At 40.3% G+C, this 19186-nt stretch overlaps 1 protein-coding gene across 6 annotated transcripts in view; it reads left to right on the forward strand.

The window, feature by feature from the left end:
- tmcc1a (transmembrane and coiled-coil domain family 1a) overlaps positions 1 to 16564 on the forward strand; it is a 69659-nt gene extending 53095 nt beyond the window's left edge. For 5 of the 6 annotated variants that reach the window (XM_066643375.1, XM_066643374.1, XM_066643373.1 and 2 more), the window contains 5 exons: positions 9514 to 9771; positions 10827 to 11193; positions 12437 to 12722; positions 14035 to 14170; positions 14805 to 16564. In XM_066643375.1, coding sequence (XP_066499472.1) covers positions 9514 to 9771; positions 10827 to 11193; positions 12437 to 12722; positions 14035 to 14170; positions 14805 to 15119 — 1362 coding nt within the window. In that variant the 3' untranslated portion in view covers positions 15120 to 16564. Of the gene's footprint in view, positions 1 to 7489; positions 7677 to 9513; positions 9772 to 10826; positions 11194 to 12436; positions 12723 to 14034; positions 14171 to 14804 lie in introns of those variants that run through there. The other variant, XM_066643377.1, reaches the window with a different exon arrangement.
- Positions 16565 to 19186: the final 2622 nt, after the last annotated feature.

Consider the following 19186-nt stretch of genomic DNA (forward strand, 5'->3'; position numbering starts at 1 on the left):
ATTCAAGGTTAATCTCAGCTAGGAGTAGCTTTGTTGACTGATGAGAAATACATGAGTTCATACATGAAAACATGAGGCTGACTTCACTCTGAATGAGTGGTTATCCCTTATTTATGATCTGACTCATGCCTAGAAAGTCATCCTTAAAATGATACTCTCGAACTTGGACTCACACTGACTGAGAACAGAGTTTGAGCTGAGGTTAGTGACTGTGGTTAGTGAAGTGTTTGTATACGTGGTTGTATTTGTACCAATCTCTACTTTTTTGTTTACAAGGGTCCATTCCAGAGCATATATCTGGTCCACATATCTATTGTGGCAAACAGTGTATTAATGTTGATTAGTTTGTTACACTGAACACTAATAATTATATAACAACAGCGAAACCAGTGATGCCACTGACTGTAACATCACTTATTATTTAAATAAAATTACATTTATATATTTAACATAAGCTGGAAATAGAGCATACTTTCATTTATATTCACTTTGTTTCATTTAAATTGATGAAAAAACACCAAATATCTTGTAATGTTGTTTTTCACAAGCATCTTGACTAAATGTTCTTAGAATAAATGTTTACTAATAATATGCTTCTGAGGTTTGTAATTATTTCTTATCACTTTTTACAAGTCTTAAAACTTGCCACCACTGTGGTCTGTCTCATTTATCTTTTCTTAGTACAAGTGTGTTTACAGTATGTGTGTGACATGGCTATTCTTAGCGTGTGTCTCATGTTGCATGTGCGGTTGTTTATACAAAACCAGAATCTTTTAAATATGCGTGATGTTCTTTAAATTCACTGGATTTATCAAGACTTTTCTGATCTGTGAGTTTTTATCATTTCAGCATTTTTGTTTGCAGTCAACAGCTTCTTTGAGCTGTTTTGGGCTTGAGCTAAGCTGGTTAACTTACTGTTTGTGGTGTAACCACAGTCAGTTCTGTGGTGGAAGCTCTTTTTATGCATCTACATGTGTGTGTGTGTGTTTCTGTGTTGCGTACTGGGTCAAGGTCAGGTGTGATGTATATGCACGAGCATGTGGTTAAATGTGAACAGCAGACGTGTGCAAAAGTTTGGGTGCCCCTGGTCAACGGACATTTTGTTATTTGTCAACATAATTATACATTACCTGCATAGAACATACAAATGCACACATTGCACATTGTGGATAATGGATAATTATTGTTTATCTGTGTAACAAAACAAATTAAAAATGAAAAGACACTCCATTTTGTGCCTTTAGTCTTCTGCAATTGTTTATACTCAAAGTTGGAATATTTCTGTGAGTATCTGACTGCATTCCACCCAACTGTAGTGTTTGGATGAATAGTTCTGAATTAAAACACCACTCAAAGTAATTTCAAATGTATGGAATGGTGCTCCATAACTCCAGTGAATGCAGCTACAGTGCTCTACAGCCCTGTGCTGAGTAGGTTTATACCCCACTAGCTGACTCTAGCTGGGCATGCTTGGCTGATCCATTTCCGTTCTATTGGCAGCACGTTTCTATGGAAACAGTTGCAGTTGAACACCTGTGTCAGCAGTGAGTGCACCTTAAAGAATCTTGACTAACTATTTTCTCCATATGTGGTGTCTGACCAGGAGTGCACTCTAACTGCCTGAACGTGAATGTGCCGGATGTAATGAACCTTGCTCCCTCGTGTGCTTGACATGTCTCTTGCTCGTGTTGAGCAGTGCATGGATCTGTTACAAAAACATTGATTTGCTGGGTGTTGAATTGCGCCTCTACACTGCGTGTGTAGGGTTGCTCATGTGTTGTGTTGCTGTTCACAGAAGTACTCCAGGCTCACACAGAAATCACCTAGCCAGCCTATTCTAAGTTCAAGGTGCTGCTGTATTTTGGCAGGTTTCCAGGCATCTATTGCCTCTCTGCCACTTCCAAATAGGCCAATTATTGTAAGTGAAGCCCTACAGTAAATGAACATGTTACTGTGGCCTATTTATCTGCATGTGACCCAAATATGTTGCAGGTAGAGCAACTGCACCATGCCCAGTCTCTCATCTGAGCCTCATAAATAGTGTCATAAGTTCATTTCTCAGCACAGAGAGAGACTCTACTGATATTTCAGGGGTTTACAGCATTAGACTTTACCCAACCATAGATATAGATTTGAATCATTAATACATTTACATGGTCTGCTAAGTGTTTTTTAGGCTCCATTTCACATACAAGTCTTCACTAATGAATTTTCAATATGTTGAAAGGCATATCAGTCACAGTTACAATATGCATTTTTTATTATAGCTGTAATAACAACATAGATGTTTGTCCATGCCGTGTACAGTATTGAACCAATGCCTTAAATCCACCTCCACCTGAATGTACTTTCGTTTTCATGTATCTGGGTAAATTAGAAATATTAATGGCTTTTAAAACTATGAAAGAGATGGGACTATGATTTCTTTACCGTGGTGATCGTAGGACTCTGACGGCAAATTATTTGCACAACAAATAGACACATTTTATTTATTACCCAATAATCCCATTTGGGTTGGGTTAGTTTTTCAGGGGGATGTCTGTAATATGTAGGTGGATCGGTTACTCAAATGTGTCCACTCCGGGGTGTGTCCCTGGCTTGCGCCTATTGATTCTGGGTGGTCACTGGACCCACCATGACCCTGAACTCAATGAATGAATGAATATCTTGCCTTGTCATGAAAAAAACTTATCATGCCTCGTCTGTGATAAAGCACACATCCAAATGACAATGAAAAAGGAGTGAGTTTCCAAAACATGTTGTGTTGTTCATCTATTATCTGTAAGCGCTTATCCAGTTCAGGGTCACGGTGGGTCCAGAGCCTACCTGGAATCATTGGGAGCAAGACAGGGAATACACCCTGGAGGGGGCCTTCACAGGGCAAATGTTGTGTTGTTAAGTTGATGATATGTGATGAAAATGTGCATATCTGAATATAAAAGTAACACTATATACATGTAGCTGCTCCTTGTGTCTGCCTTCGTTATCTCACTGATTTTATTTTTTCCTTCTTCTGATAATGCTCTCCCAGGTGACGTCTGGAGAACTTTTAACACCTGCAATAAGTAACTGCTTCAGTAGTTTTCATATTGTTTTGCTATTCTGAAAAGAATTACTTTGGGAGTATCTATGGTGGATCGTTCAGCCTATAACTTCCCCAGAGAATATTCTGGAAAAACACTCAAAAATATGTTTTCTGTGCCTTACAACAGTTTTCATTTACCTGTAAGTAAAGGTGAAATATAAAATATTTTAGGCCAAAAATGAACTGCAAATCTATCAGGCAACATTTTGTTCCCACACTGTCAGAAAATATGTGACTGTGGTGGTACCCTCTAGATTTTAAAATTGTGTTGATTTCATACGCCCCATTTCATCTCCAGGACTTATATATTGTGTTTTTTTATATGACGCAGTTCTTTAATAAAAGATTACAAACATGTATCTCTCCTTCTGGAGAAGAGAATGTAATGTACCTTTAAGGAACAAAACTGGACTTTTAAACACTGTTTACTAGTGACCAACATTGTAGCTCTACCGTACCTTTTTTCTGAGAGTGTATGACCACTACTTGGAATAATTCTTCGCAGCAGGTAGTGTCGCAGTCACACAGCTCCAAGGACCTGGAGGTTGTGGGTTCGATTCCCGCTCCGGGTGACTGTCTGTGAGGAGTTGGTGTGTTCTCCCTGTGTCTGCATGGGTTTCCTCCGGGTGCTCCGGTTTCCTCCCACAGTCCAAAAACACACGTTGGTACTGGCAAGGGTGTACACGTTGGTACTCCAGGGTGTATTCCCGCCTTGCGCCCAGTGATTCCAGGTAGGCTCTGGACAACGTGACTCTGAACTGGATAAGTGGTTGTAGACAATGGATGGATGGATGGATGGATGTTGCAGATTTATTTTTCGACAATGCTGGCTTTGTCCTTCACAATATTTCCATGCTACACATGCTGTTTTTATAACTGAATCATTTCAGGAAATTGCCATGAAAGCTCAATGAGAGACTACAGAGAACTCTTCATGATGCAGCACTTGTAGAGAATGACCTGAAGTACACTCGATACACTCATCTCTATGTTTGTACCTCAATACCTTGTAATGGAACTTGCTCCCTAATCTTCATATACACAGCTGTGTAAGAGAAAAGCATTTCATCTCAAATCAGACCTTATAAAAAAAACTGCTCGCTGAGTCAGACGTTCATTTCCAACACTGGCTAACTTTGCACAGGTTATAATTTTCTAGAACCAGTTCACCAAACTATAGCCTGGATTGGCAGAGCTAATGTAGCAGGCTAAATACCATTGTAAAATTCTGTTAAAGATACTTTAACACTTTAACTTTTACAGCTTAAATAAACAAAGTTTATTGTTTATTGTGCCAAATGCTGCCTGCAAAGACACAGTTTTGAGACACTGCGTATCTTTTCATTAATCGTGACCCTGTTAGAGGCAGTATTTCCTAACTCACTCTTATCAGAGTCAGAGAACTGCAACTCTTCACCCACTCCTTTCCTCCTCTGTGTGGGTGTGTGTGTGAGAGAGAGAGAGAGAGAGAGAGAGAGAGAGAGAGGGTGGGGGGGGCAGTGGTTAATGTGTATACTGCACATTTGCCACCCTTTTGTTAAAAATGATGACAAAAGAGATTTGAACATATGTCTCAATTCACAGTTCCTTATATGTTCAGACAAAGAGTCTGCTACTTAAACCCCTTGTAAAAATAGACCAAAACATTAAACTCTCAAATTAAAAAAAATTCAATTTATTTACTGGTGCATGTGCTGTTTTTTATGTTAGAAGAGGTATCATGAGCAATTTCACCTTTAAAACTACAGTGCCAAAAACTGCCAGGGTCATTTACATCACAAACATCACATAAACTTGTGGGATAGGGCAGACAAACCGAGCTGCAGGCAGATACTAAAGGGTTAGGGTGAGACAGAGACAGGGGCTAATATCAAATATTTAGATTTAAATCTAGAATCACCAGAGTAAAGCAGAATTTAAAAATACACTTTCCTCAAGTCATTTCTTGCTGGGGTTGGCAGTATGAGCATTGTTTTGTGGAAAAATATCTGGTTGTTCCTCTTTGGAAAGTTTTCAATTAAGGGAAGAAAGTCTTTTGCTTTAGTTTATTCAGTGTTTGCTGTTAATGCTATTGAATGCTTATTGTTTGGCATTCAGGGCTTGTCCTATTTTTGGACACTACTGTAGACTGTATATCCCTGCGTATATCTGCTATCTCTCATTGTCGGAATGTAGCTGTTTTGGAAATTGCCACATTGCTTTATTGCAGTTTAACTGCTTGGTACCACTCACCGATCAGGCAGCGAGAGTGTCCTTATCAAGCTTTTGCCCTCTTCAGTTCAAAGGTGTGAGACTTACAACTCAACTCTCTTTCCTCCTGTCTGATCTCTGTTACTGTCTAATCTCCATTAGACATGACTTCCAAGTGGATCAGTTGGTGGCTAGATTACGTCACATTCCACCACATTGTTTTAAAGTAGTATTGGTTTTATATTTTAAATCAAGGAATCAAAGAACTAGGCCAATCTAATAAAAAAAAGGATCTGAAAAAAACAATAAAATTACCATTGTTTTCCGATTATCAGCATTACATTAAAATTCAGAAGACAGGTTTAGGTTTATTGTTTGTTTAGAGTAATGTTAAATGGCTGTAACTGCATTGTAGACCTCGCACATGGTCCCTGTCATCGCTACTGGAAAGAAATTTAAGTCAGTAGGTTTATACACAGTGAACTATTTTACATCACCCCACTGTGAATGACTTTCTTTACACCTCAGATGTCGAAATAAATTAGTGGAAGTTGACTGCAATGTTTTCGTAGCTATGCCCTTAAAAGCCTTTTGTCTATACACAATGCTGAATAAAACAATGTTGAATATTATATGAGGCAACATCCTTGGCTGTCCAAACATTTCTGCAAGCCATATCTGTAGCCTGTTAGTCACCCGGATGACAGGTGTGATTCAGGGCATGTGTGCTGGGTGAATAACACAGCAGGTATTCTGCTAGTTCAGAACAGACCCTGGCTCAGCTGTGAAATGCTTCTTAAGAAAGTCAGCCTTTTAAATAGGCACTTCTCCTCAGGCTGGAATGTATTTTATGTCCTTTACCTTTATATCACAGCATCTGTAGCTGGTTAAATGAACCAAAGCCAGTTATAAAGTACTGTGTATGTAAGTTCTGATAATGTTTTTTTTGGCGGTCTGTGAATGAATATATTGAGACTACATATTAATATGCTGAGGCCATTAATTAATATAACATCAATTTAATTTCTGAAAGGTAAACTGAACCCGAAGTGTAATTGGTCTTCAGTAAACCAAGCTTGTCCTGACAGGACCCTCAGTCTCAGAGACATCTTGAGGGCGGAGGCTTGAGTGAAACCACTCGCTTTTGTCCAGTTTTCCTTGGACTCCCACGCCTGGTTTCTGTTGTTGTTCTCCCAAATCTTATCTCACAAACAGATAACAAAACGGTTTTAACATAAGAGGATTTGTCTCTAACAAGGATGATTTAAACTACTGATGTGCCTTTGCCCTTAATTCTGTCTAAATATTTTCTAAGTAAACATATGGAAATTATGGTTGACCACAGGTTTCCTTTATGGAAATATAGCGTCCCTAAACCTACGGTCCTTTTACAAAAATATGGCCTGTAAGGCAACAGTGTTTTTGTGTGTATTTAGGCTTAAAACCTATTTGAATATTCCGTGTTCAACGGTCGCTCACACCACTTCTAATAGCGAATGATTGACGTCCGCGCGCTCCTGGCGGCAGTGACGCTGAGAGTCCATTCCAAAATCGATTCTCCGAATCCATGCATATGGGGATTGAGAGTCGACTCTAAAGGCACGAACTTGACTCCACACAGGTTTCTAGGCTTGTTTTTATGAATCTGCCTTTACAGCACAGCCATATTTTTGCTAGAAGATATATGTGTATTGTGTGGGCCAGATGAGCATGTTTAATATACTGTGAGCTAAAGGGGTCGTGTCTTTGCCTAAAAGTGGAATACGTTTGGGTATCTTAGTGTGTGTGTGTGTGTATGTATGTATGTATGTATGTATGTATATATATATATATATATATATATATATATATATATATATATATATATATATATATATATATATATATAGTGTGTATATATATATATAGTGTGTATATATATATATATATATATAGTGTGTATATATATATATATATATATATATACACTAAAGCTACCTTAAGGTACAACCAATAAACACAGGTTGTGTTAATTTAAGACTTAGATTTAAGGTGCCTCTCGGAATCGACTCCCCTCAATCAAAAATTGAGTCGACTCCTACATGTGTGGAAGCGAACACTATGCGCTCGCTATGGGTGACATCATCCTCGCCCGCGTCGGGGAAGAAGCTGGGAGGGTGGCAGAGAAAGGGGCGTGGCGAGAGCGCGCGCGGAGCAAAATCCAGTTTCAGGTGCAGCCCGAGCAACTTTCGGAACGAGTTGGTCAAGTGTGAGAGTCGGACTGCGGTCAGGGAGCGGAGCTTAATGCGGAGTTTAGCAGAAGTGGAGTTTAAATGAAGTTTCTGGCTGAGCGCAGGTCAGCGGTGAAGGGGAACTCAGGAGAATGCACTGGGAGCAGGTTCTCCGCTTAAAGAATGGAAAGGTGAGAGAGCGGAGACACCGGGTCATTTCCCTCTTAGTAACGTTAACGTCATTCTCTGTCAGCGGCGACTGTTTATTCGAACACAGGGGGATTCTGAACACTCTGGGTTTAAGACTACATCCTAGAAGTTCCTGTAAGAGCGTCCAGGGGAATTTCTTTAAACATTATTCCTCAGTATACTGTAAAAGAAACGGAAAGCTGTTCAGTATCGATGGTCCGTAGCTTTATGGTCATAATTCGCTGGGGTTTCAAGGGGAATTCCATCAAAAGCCTGTACAATTAAATGGCTAAGACGTCATAAACAGCTTTTTTACTTTGAAATACTGTATCGTCAAGGAACAACTTATTTAGAGGAATCTGACATTCAAGATTTTTAATTCCAGCTGCTATTTAATCCCATTTATGTCATAGATGAAACAAGTTAAAACCCTATTGATAATCAAAATTACATATTTAAAAGTCATTTCCAAGAAAACAAACACATAAAGCTTTACAGATTGCTTAGATGTAACTACACCTTTGCTGTATTATGTTCAAACAGATCTATGCATATGAAATGAATGCCTCTATATCTACCCACCTCTCTGCCGCTTACCTGGAAATCCCTGCCTCGCAACTTTACTGGATTGATTTCTTAGATTTAAGAAGCCGGTTTCAGACTGTCATTGGAACACACTAGTTCAAATCTGAAATGGGATTCAGCCAAGACATTGATGGCATATTTCACACATGATCCATCTGCTAGCATAAAAATCACCAGACAGACATGTTAACGAGGTTCAAATGTGATGTTCACACTTTAAATCAGCACCACAGGAAGGTGTTGGGTGTAACTAAATGTGGTTACAAACACACCATAGGATGGTTTCCAACAACAAAACTGTATTGACTGATTCTCATTTAAGCTCAATAAGTGAAAAGGAACCAGTATTAATGTTCCTCAGCTCAGTGAAGGGTTGACTTTGGGCTCATGCTGGACTCATTTACCCAATATGTGAAACTTCCCCCAGGGTGTTCCGGTCATAATTCTATGGTTGTGTACCATCACCTATTACTCATATGTCCCCTCAAGGCTGATAATGCAACATAAATTCATTAGCAGCATGTCAGAGCTGGTCAATTCCCTCACGCTAGGACTTTGTCTAAAGAGACACAGCGGGCACAGCCAACGCGAATGTGGCCCAAGTTGGTGTTGTGCATCAAGTTTCACACATAGAAGCTGTTGGCACACATTTGAACTGCACGCTTCATAAAGGGAGAGGCTTGAGTGAGAGTGGTGGTTCCCCTTTTCACAGTGTCAACTCATGTATTCTGAAGAACTCAGCGGGTTTTGATGCCGAGAGACAGACAGCTGACCGGCAGAGAAGCAAGCCCTTTTTATAAACGTGATCAGGGGGATGAGAAAATCCAGGTTAATCTCCCCTCTAGGGGAAAGTGTGGCCAGCCTGAGGTGATTTCCGGCTTGACTGTACTAACGTTCAGAAAGGAAATGCTGTCATGCCAGTCATTTTATATGTGTCTCACCCATCATTCAGCTGTACTGTGTTTGGTGAGATGTCTGAGTTGATGTCTTTATCCAGTCCCATCTCCTTCATTAGCAACAGTGTTATTGGGGGTTAAAGACTCAGACACCCTAGAGAGGCACTGACCCAATGCCTACAGAAGTCCTCGCTTTATTGCTTCATCATGTCAGCAGAAAATAAGCAAAAACACTTCTCCTTTTATAGCTGAGGTCATCACTTGAACCCAGTTTTGTTTTCTTCTTCTTGGCCTCTTTGCTCTCTTTCGATTTCCTCTAAATTTCACTGACTTTCGATTTTCTCTCTCTATTTTCCAGATCGAGAGGTTGGAGGGGAGTCTCGCGCAGGCGGCTTTGGCTGCCTCATGCGGTGCAGACGGCTCTCTGGTGGGGGCGGAGGATGCGACCCTCGACCCCCAGCGTACGCGGCAGGCCATCGCACAGCTGCAGCAGAAGATCTTGAAGCTGACGGAGCAGCTGCGTATTGAGCAGACAGCACGTGACGAGAATGTGGCCGAGTACCTCAAGCTCGCCAACAACACCAACGACAAGCAGCAGAGCTGCCGTCTAAAGCAGGTAATGGCCTACCTGACTGCAGCGTCTGCCTGTCTCATGTGTCTCTTGGCGGTTTGTTCCAGAAGATCTGTGAAATTTCACTGAATCTTTGTTATCTCACAAGAACACTGGTTTGAAGCTGTTCCACACGCACACACACATCAAGAAAGGTGTCATACAACAATATTTGAAAGCCACCTGATAAAGATACAGGGCACGGCATCAGAGAGAGAGCATCTGTAAACACACACATGTCCCATATACCTGAGTTTTAGTCTGATTGATCGTGGTGTCGTTTCTGTCAGTATCGTCATCTCTCTCACTTTGGTTGTTTATTTATCAGCAGTTTCCTCATTATATTTCTCCCTGCTTTTCTTTTTCCTTATAAGCCACTGTCTATTTCATCTGTAACCTTTAACAACTTCCTCCTAATGAGCAGGATTTCAGTTCACATGCCTTTGTTTTTTTGTTTTTTTGGGTGTCAGTCTAATTACAACATGGCTCAGCTGACACTATAATTGAAAGATTAATCTTTTTTCATTTGAATTCGCATTTTGAAAATTATAAGCATTTTAATCGTGGCCTTCATTCAGCTTTTGCATTTGTCACCTTCATTTAAAGACACATGCTTCTCTTTATAATGTGTGAAAATTGCACATAGATGGACCAATAGAAATCATTACAAATGCCTTAAATTCAAATCACTTTCCACTTTTCACTTTCCACCGTCTTAAAAGACGGTGACACGGTGCAGCAGGTTGTGTCGCTGTCACACAGCTCCAGGGATCTGGGGTTGGGGGTTTGTGAGGAGTTTGGTGTGTTCTCCTTGTGTCCGTGTGGGTTTCTACTTATGGTCCAAAAACACAATCTGGCAGGTGAATTGGTGACTCAAGGGTGTGAGTGTGTGTCGCCTTGCGCCCAGTGATTCCGGGTGGGCTCCGGACCCACCGCGACCCTTTGTCTTAAAAGTTTTCGGCTTTCGCCTGTTACCATTTTCACGATTCCTGTTTCTTTGGAAATGCAGGCACAGATGTTCTTGCTGATGCTTTCAACACCAACTCTATTCTGGTCCTCAGGTATTTGAGAAGAAGAACCAGAAGTCAGCTGCGAGCATTGCACAGCTGCAGCGTAAGCTTGAACACTACCACCGGCGGCTGCGAGAGGCCGAGCACGGCGGAGCTCCGCGACAGCCTAAGGACGTGCTGAGGGACGTGCAGCAGGGCCTGCGGGGTGTGGGCGCTCGTGTCATCACAGGGCTTAGCGAGGGAGTGGTGGACAGCGTCCGGGGCGGCCTCTCCAGCTTCTCACACGCCACGCACTCTGCAGCCGGTGCTGTGGCCTCAAAGCCTAGAGAAATTGCTTCTCTCATCCGTAACCGCTTCGGCAGCGCAGATAACATCAGCACTTTGAAAGATGGAGCCGACGAGGCCTGCAGCCCACCCTGTAAGAAAATTTCGACTAGACAATATTGCTGTTTATATATATATATATAATTTTTTTTTTTGCATTTGTATATATAGCGTAACTTTCTTATGACGCGAGTAAATTTTTTTTTGCCCGTTGTCGGCATTTAGCGGCTGCTTACATGCGGTCGGGAGAAGCAGCTGCTGCGACTCGTATTTTCTTCTTACTCGTGACACGTTCGGGTGGTGTCCGGAGGTCATTGGAGGTATTAGGACCAATTTTTGATACTCGAGTTGAGCAAAGTTTACACAGTTACCGCTGGTCCGCCATTATTTCCGTCATTGATGTAACTGACTTGGAAACCAGCATATTCCCAAAGAGAAGATGGATGTCAGGATAATGTTGTTGTTCCAGTTCAGTCTTGCACTCTCCGACTCTACTTCACGTCCAGCAGGTTAACCGAACCTATAGCATTGGTTTGAACCCCAGTAGCTGTAAAGACTTATCCGGCGTCGTCATAGTAACAAAGAATTCCACACCGTACCACTAGATGTCGCATGAAACGACAGCTCGGCTCACAGCTATTGCTTCGTTCAAGCAAGTATACTGTATATCTCTGCAGGTCGGGTACTGGATTCCTCCAAGGTACAACTCGATTCCCTGGTCGCGTAAACGTTTTTATAGGAAGTAAAAGAACAAAACAAACATGGTTGCTCTCAAGATGTCATGTTGATGTTAGCCTTTCTATGGGAGTTTTTGAACATAAACATGGCAAAACAACACCTCTCCATGTTTATGTGTTTAAAATGACATTGCTGTTAGAATTAAGTAAATATTTTACATTATTATTGGATATTTTACAGGTGATGAACTGTTCGGCCACGCTGAAACACTAACGTAACAGATCGGATAGTTCGTGCTGAGTTAGAAATGTCGATGTGTCAGATTTCAGAGGATGTTCATGTCGTGCCTCCTGGTGGAAAATGCGTTTATTCCGATAAAACCAACACCATTTAAATGCTCTGTAGATGGCTGCAACTCAGTAACGTGTGTTGACATAAGGCTCAGCAAAGTTTTTCAAATAAAATCTTAATGTATTCAATTCACAGCTCGTATCGAGTCCAAACCCTAGATTAAAAACAAAGAACATTACTATGTGCATGGTGACACACCTTCTAGACAGCTATGCATATATTCTGTAAAATAAAGTACACAGATGTACATAAATTCACACTGCATCGAAGAATAATCCATGAAAATGCTGTCTTTGTTTACTATGTAGCGCACCTACAGTCCAGCCCAAAATTTGGCAGTGAGGAGGACTGCTCGAGCGCCACATCAGGCTCAGCCGGAGCCAACAGTGTGACAGGGGCCCCTGGGGGCCCGCCCAGTTCTAAAGGCAACACAATGGAGAGGGGACGCAGCGGGAGCGTGGAGATGCTACTGCAGGAGGTGCAGGAACTGAGGGAGGCTCAGGCACGGCTGGAGGAGACATTAGAAGGATTGAAGACTCACTACCAGAGGGATTATACAGTGGTGATGCAGTCCCTGCAGGAAGAGCGCTTCAGGTGAGCATGCTGTGACTTGATTTTTTATAATAAACTCTTCTATAAGGTATGACTTGATAAATCAACTGATGCCATCATTATTTCATTAATGGCGTCCTGTTTGGTGACACAAAAACATTAGAAGACATATAGCCATCCAGGTTTGAAAACTGTCAGAACAATGATGTTATGTGACCAAGAGGTTTGTAGTTACTGTTTATAATTAGTGATTTCACATTAAGCTACTTTAATGTGCATCAAGTGTGAAGACAGCTATTAATTTTATATGCACAGCTTTTGTCGGTATAAAGGCTCTCAACATTCATCTGTTGGAGCAGTGGAACCGCTGTATCGTTGGGAAGACTTGACGTAGTGTTACAGAGATATTCATTAAATATCAGTACTTGACCTAGCTAGACTAATGTGGAAGAATGCCATCCAATCCTCACAGAAGTATTCCAAAATGTAGTGTTAAGCATTCAGAGATGCTGTTACGGCAGCTGGGGGAACTCCATATTAATAGTATTTCATTTCAGAGGAAATGTTGGAAACGTAGTGGGTATGATGTTTTTTTTTTCAAAATCGATATAGTTAAAGTATAATAAATATCAGAGAGGAGTCATAAGAGCCTTGCAAACCAGACACACTCTTTAGTCTTACATTTACATGAAAATTTGTTTATTTTTAGACTCAAAATAGATGTTCCAAATTCCTCCTGAAGCGAAATGTTGAGGGAAGGAGAAGCTTACACACATAGTGAGTTGTTGAGGTTGTTGAGGGGACGAGAGGTGGATTTTTCTGCCTAAAATGTCCAGCAGTGTTCTAGCACTCTGTTTTCCTTTTAGCTAAAAATAGAGAAAACAGAAAAATAACTGGTGTTTAATGATAGTAACTGGCACAGAGTGTACTGGGTATGCAGTAGGCACTGACGTGGATGTGTGTTATTCACAGCGGTTGTTTTCATCGATCTCTCTGGTTTTTTTTAAGATGGAGCGTTAGTCGGAGAAATAAAGGAATAATACACAGTAAAAAAAAGATTACATTAAAGCTAGACCCAGACTTCACAACACTGATATTAAAGAAAGTTGAGATTACCATTCACACGGAGAGATGTACACATAAGAATGCACACACACACACACACACAGAGAGAGAGAGAGAGAGAGAGAGAGAGAGAGAGAAAGAGAAACTGTTATTGTAAAAATAATTGTCCTTGCTGTATTTCCAGGAAACACTTAAAGTTAACAGTGTGCGCTCTCATTGTCTCAGGTTTCTGTGTATGTTGACTGTGACTCAGATGACACGTGCCTACATGTGTGTGTGTGTGTTGTAGATGTGAGAGGTTGGAGGAGCAGCTGAATGATCTGACGGAACTGCATCAAAATGAGATTCTGAACTTGAAACAAGAGCTGGCCAGCATGGAGGAGAAGATCGCTTATCAGTCTTATGAGAGAGCTAGGGACATACAGGTAGTGTGTGCGTGTGTGTGCGTGTGTGTGTGTGTGTGTCTGTGTTAATGTGAGTGTGGTTCCAACTTTCGTGCGGAAAAGTGCACTGGGTGCAATACAGGATGAACCTGTACAGCAGTGTGGTGTCTCCAGCAGTAAACTTTAAAGCGGTCTGCGCCCTCTAGAGGCAGGATGTAGTAAATACCCGGCACGAGTAATGGGTTCTAATGTATCTTTATTTTCAGCGCAGCAAAGAATTGCAATTTTATGTGAAAGAAACATATGCATCATCAACACTAGTTTTAATGATTAAAATTGGGCATTTTGTGCATGCAGTCAGAGTAAACTGACTGGACTTATGTCATATGTGTGCCCCCATGCTTTTTCTGAAGGCAGTTTTAAATTGTAGGGGTTCCTGTACATTTTTAGATGGATCTTTTTGACAGTTCTCATTTATCTGGGCAAAAACAGTCTGTGTCATACTATTAGAGCTCTTAAAAATTATATTTTAACACATAAAATATTACATTTCAGTTAGTAGGTGCAAACACTTTAAAATAACTTTATTTGTAAATCCATTGGGAATTAGAATTGGGAAATGTCTCTGTGTAGCACAATCTTAACTTTCTCTACATGATTTTCTCTCTTCCTGTAGGAGGCGCTGGAAGCTTGCCAGACACGGATTTCTAAAATGGAGCTTCAGCAGCAACAGCAGCAGGTGGTGCAACTGGAGGGTCTGGAGAACGCTACGGCACGCACACTGCTGGGGAAACTCATCAACGTTCTTCTCACGCTAATGGCTGTCCTGCTGGTGTTTGTTTCCACGGTGGCTAACTGCGTCGTCCCCTTGATGAAGACGCGCAGCCGTTCCTTCTCCACCCTCCTCCTCCTCCTCCTCTTTGCCTTCCTTTGGAGGAACTGGGACACTCTCTCAGGACACACCCACCGCTTTCTGCACACACCCAGATGACCACACTTCCCTCATGCCTCACCAGCCAATGGCAGCGTGAGGTGGCCCTCCTCACTGAGTTTGTGGGATGCAAAGAGGGACGGTTGGGAGGGGTGTGAATGAACTTTTTTAAATAAACAGGTGTACACGTTTACATTTTCAAAGTGAGAAACAAAAATAGCTTTTTCTCGTAGAACACCGTTGGCACAATGCTTTTTATTATGATGTTAATTAATTTTATTGATATTATTCCAGTTTCTATTAATGATTTTGTTTTTATCATAATTATAATCAGTCTGATGTAGCATTAAGCTCCTGTTACTCCGTAAATGAGTAACAGGAATCCTGTCTGATTGGACGCTGGATGAAGTCAGAGTTGCCTCCCCTGACACTGCCTTGAGTAGATTTGTAGTGAAACTTATTGGCTGCCTTTACAGGGGAGGAATATGCACTTTGCGCTGTGATTGACAGCAGTGTTAGCCTACTTTGCCCTCACTGTGCTGACTGCACTGGATTTGAAGATGGAGGGAGGAACCTAACGTTGGAGAACCCTTGGTCGTCTTGGCAGAAATGACTGATGGACATACTTGAAGAGAGTGGTGCTTCGGGGACCTCCTGTGCTTCCGTACTGTTTCTAATAGCAATGAATTACAACTTTCAGGAACTTTTTTTTTAAGTGAGATGAAGTACTGAGACTATTTTAAAAAATAAATAGTTACACTGTCCAGTGAGACATGACCTTGTCAACCAGGGGAGCTTGTTCACCACATGACATCAGAGAAAGGCTGTGTTCTTTAAGAGTTTAATCTCGCTTACTCACGTTGATCAGATACAACACAGGAAGAGTGTGGAAGTCATCATCAAAATACCGTAATCCAAATATTTCCAATGTCAGACACTATATGTATTCCACAATTAGTGGTTAATAGATACGCTCCACAAAGGTTTGGAATAAAATCTTTGTGCCTTAACTGACATTAAATGAAGGATTTTCTTCCATCTGTAACGTCATCGTTGTGCAGATGGTGCTCTATGTGGGTGTTATGATGAGATTTAAGTTTTCTCCATACCATTATTTAAATAATAAACACGATAAATGTGTAGTCATGTCTTTTGGTACACAATCCTGTCTAATACTGAGCTTCCTAACCTAAGATGGGAGGAGTCCAGATAACATGTCAAGACTTTAAATTGATGTGTGTATAATTAATCTCTGAATTAGATTTAAAATTCTAACATTGAGACTATGGAAATCTTTCTCTGATGATCCAGGTGGACAGGCTCTAGGTCTCCTCACTGCAACAGTTTGACCTTAACTTGACCCCAGCTTGTGTGTGAAAGAGGTGTGTGTGTGTGTCTGTATGTGTTTATATGACAGTATGTATGGGCATACGTGCTAAACAACTTCAGTGCCTACCAATGTCTCCTGACTTGTTTGAGACTTGTGTAATAAAGAGCATTCCTGCCTAGACTGAAAACATGCCTGTGTGTGTGATTATCAGGTTTTAGTATCCAAGTAGATGCACCTACTTGGAATGGAACTGCTTTATAGTTCGCTTGATTGTGTTCCATTGGTACAAAATCCTCCTCAGTTAAGAGTAAAATAGTTTTTGATTCTTAGTCTTTTGAAGCTTAACACATTACTTTAGTCATAGATAGGAAACCTATTTCTGCTACAGATGGAAACAGTCCACACATGGGATTTATTATAATGGACTGTCAGGCTATATTTAGCAGACATTTAGAAGTCTGGTGAAGCAGGGCAGAACACAATCATTCAGTCATTCATCTTGTGTAAACACTTCTTCCTGATCAGGGTTGTGGTAGGTCTTGGGCCTAGAGGGAATCATTGGGTGCAAGAGAGAAACAGACCAGAACAAAATGTTATAAAACTATATACGGTTTTGACTAAACAAAATACCCTCTGAAAATATGTTTTTTAAACATAAATAAGACATATATTGGAATGAAATAAATAAGATGCTAAGCATAAAACGAAGAGAATTTATATTTGAATATAAATATATATTTAAATGTCTTTAGTATGTTGATTACATTTGTTACATTGGTTTCATGTTGAGGTTTATTATTATTTTTTAGACCAAGAGCAACTCAAAAAGAGAGGAACAGCTGTACAGAGTGAGAGCTGCTGGTGCTAAAGCAGTACTAGAAGTTATTCAGTGCTTGAGTAATTTTTAAACTGCCTGAGTAAAAATACTTTAATGTGAGTATGGGCATGGGTTACGCTACCCACTTCTGGCTGTAATGTATATAATTATGATGTGTCTTGTACTATAATAATGATTTATTCACCCTGTGAAGGATGCCCTGCGCCCCCTCTAGAGTATGATCCTGCCTTGTGCCCTCAGATTCTGGGAAGGCTCCAGACGCTGAACTGGATAAGCGTTTACAGAAAATTAATGATTATTTGTATTTATAAACTAGTAACTATATTTATTTTAGCATAGCTACATGTTGCATGTGTACCAGCCTGTTATACTACATGCCCCAATTTTGCACTTACACATCCATGATTTCTTCTGAAATTTAGGGCACTGGGTTTTATTGTGTCCCCCATTTTTGGCAGCACAAGCTACTCTTCTGTAAAGGCTTTACACTGTGCGTAAGAACAATTCTGGGAGGATTTGATGGTATCCAACCATAAAATTATTAGCATGAAACAACAACAACATAAACTCCAGCAGCACTGCTGTGCCTTGTCCACTCATACTCTTACTTCTGGTGGATATTTCTGATGCCAGAAGCTGCGTCTGTTTATCTGAGTTCACTCTGTAAAGTAGGGATGAGGGCACGGAAACTTTAAAATTTGTTTTGAGAATTAACCTTACGTTTAATTTATGCCGATTAATTAATTAAGCTCTTTACTAATGTATCTTTGATGCTTTAAAAATTGAAAATGTTTTCATGTCATGGGATTGGATTTAGAATTTATGCTGAATCATTTTTGATAAATACACCTGCAGATTATTGAAGAAAAGATGCATTTTTAAAGGGAACAGCAATTTTAACCCAGTCAGAGGAATCCTTCAACACAAACAGATAGGGATAAAATACATATACAACTGCATATACATATACACATAATTATTTTAACAAAGTTATGCAAAATTCTAGAATAAACATTTCTGTTATGCTGTGTTTTCAATGTTTTGCACTTTGTGTGTGTGATGGCTGTGTGTGCTTGCTGGCATTCTGACACCAGTGTTTTGAATTTTAAAAAAATAAGAGAAAATGTTTTGGTTTCGCAAGAAAATTCAAAGAGTTTGTGAATGTAGCTTGAAGTGTGGGATTTCTGTTTACAGTTTTTTCAAAGTGAAATATTTTCAATAAAACTCTTTTGTCATTGAAAGTCATCCCTGGTTTTCACTGTAGAATTAAAAAATGTGCGAATATTTTAAAGGGCCATTTAAAAAATTGTATCGAAATGTTTACATTAATACCTTTTTTTAATTATTGGAATAATTTGGGATAAATCTGAAAAGGAAGAACATTTTCACTGGTATTTTTAACTCCTCTCGCTAGCATGTGTTCTCCTCAAGATGGCGGTGTTTATATTCTCTCTCGAAGTCAAGAGACGCAACGGATTTTCCGAGTTTGTTTCCGTTATAATATGGACGTTCATGTTTAAACATCACTTATGAATATAAAGATTGCTTAAAATGTTTCTGATTACATTTCCTCATTAATGAAAATTGTAAACACTAAGTTCATTAATATAAACCGGAGGTTTATAGGGGTCAGATTGTCAGTGATACTAAGGATGTTCTCAGAGGACAGTCACGACTCAACGACCCCAATCAGCTAGTGGAGCTGTGTCGGGATAACTCTCCACTTAATGACCCCTGACCCCTCACCAGTGTGTCCGAGCTCTCTTATCTGGACGGAAACACACTGTTGACTGCTGTTTTAAAAGCAACAGAAAGAAGTTCGTGACCTTTATTATTTTACTGAGATAAGTTTACCTGAACAGCTATTACCCCCCCCCCCCGCCCCCAGACATTTCCCTCTGAAACGGCGATACTTTCTGAATAATATAATTAATAAAAATATAATATTGTGTGTAATTA

The sequence above is a fragment of the Hoplias malabaricus genome, chromosome 14 (genome assembly GCF_029633855.1).
Source record: "Hoplias malabaricus isolate fHopMal1 chromosome 14, fHopMal1.hap1, whole genome shotgun sequence".
NCBI lineage: Eukaryota > Metazoa > Chordata > Actinopteri > Characiformes > Erythrinidae > Hoplias > Hoplias malabaricus.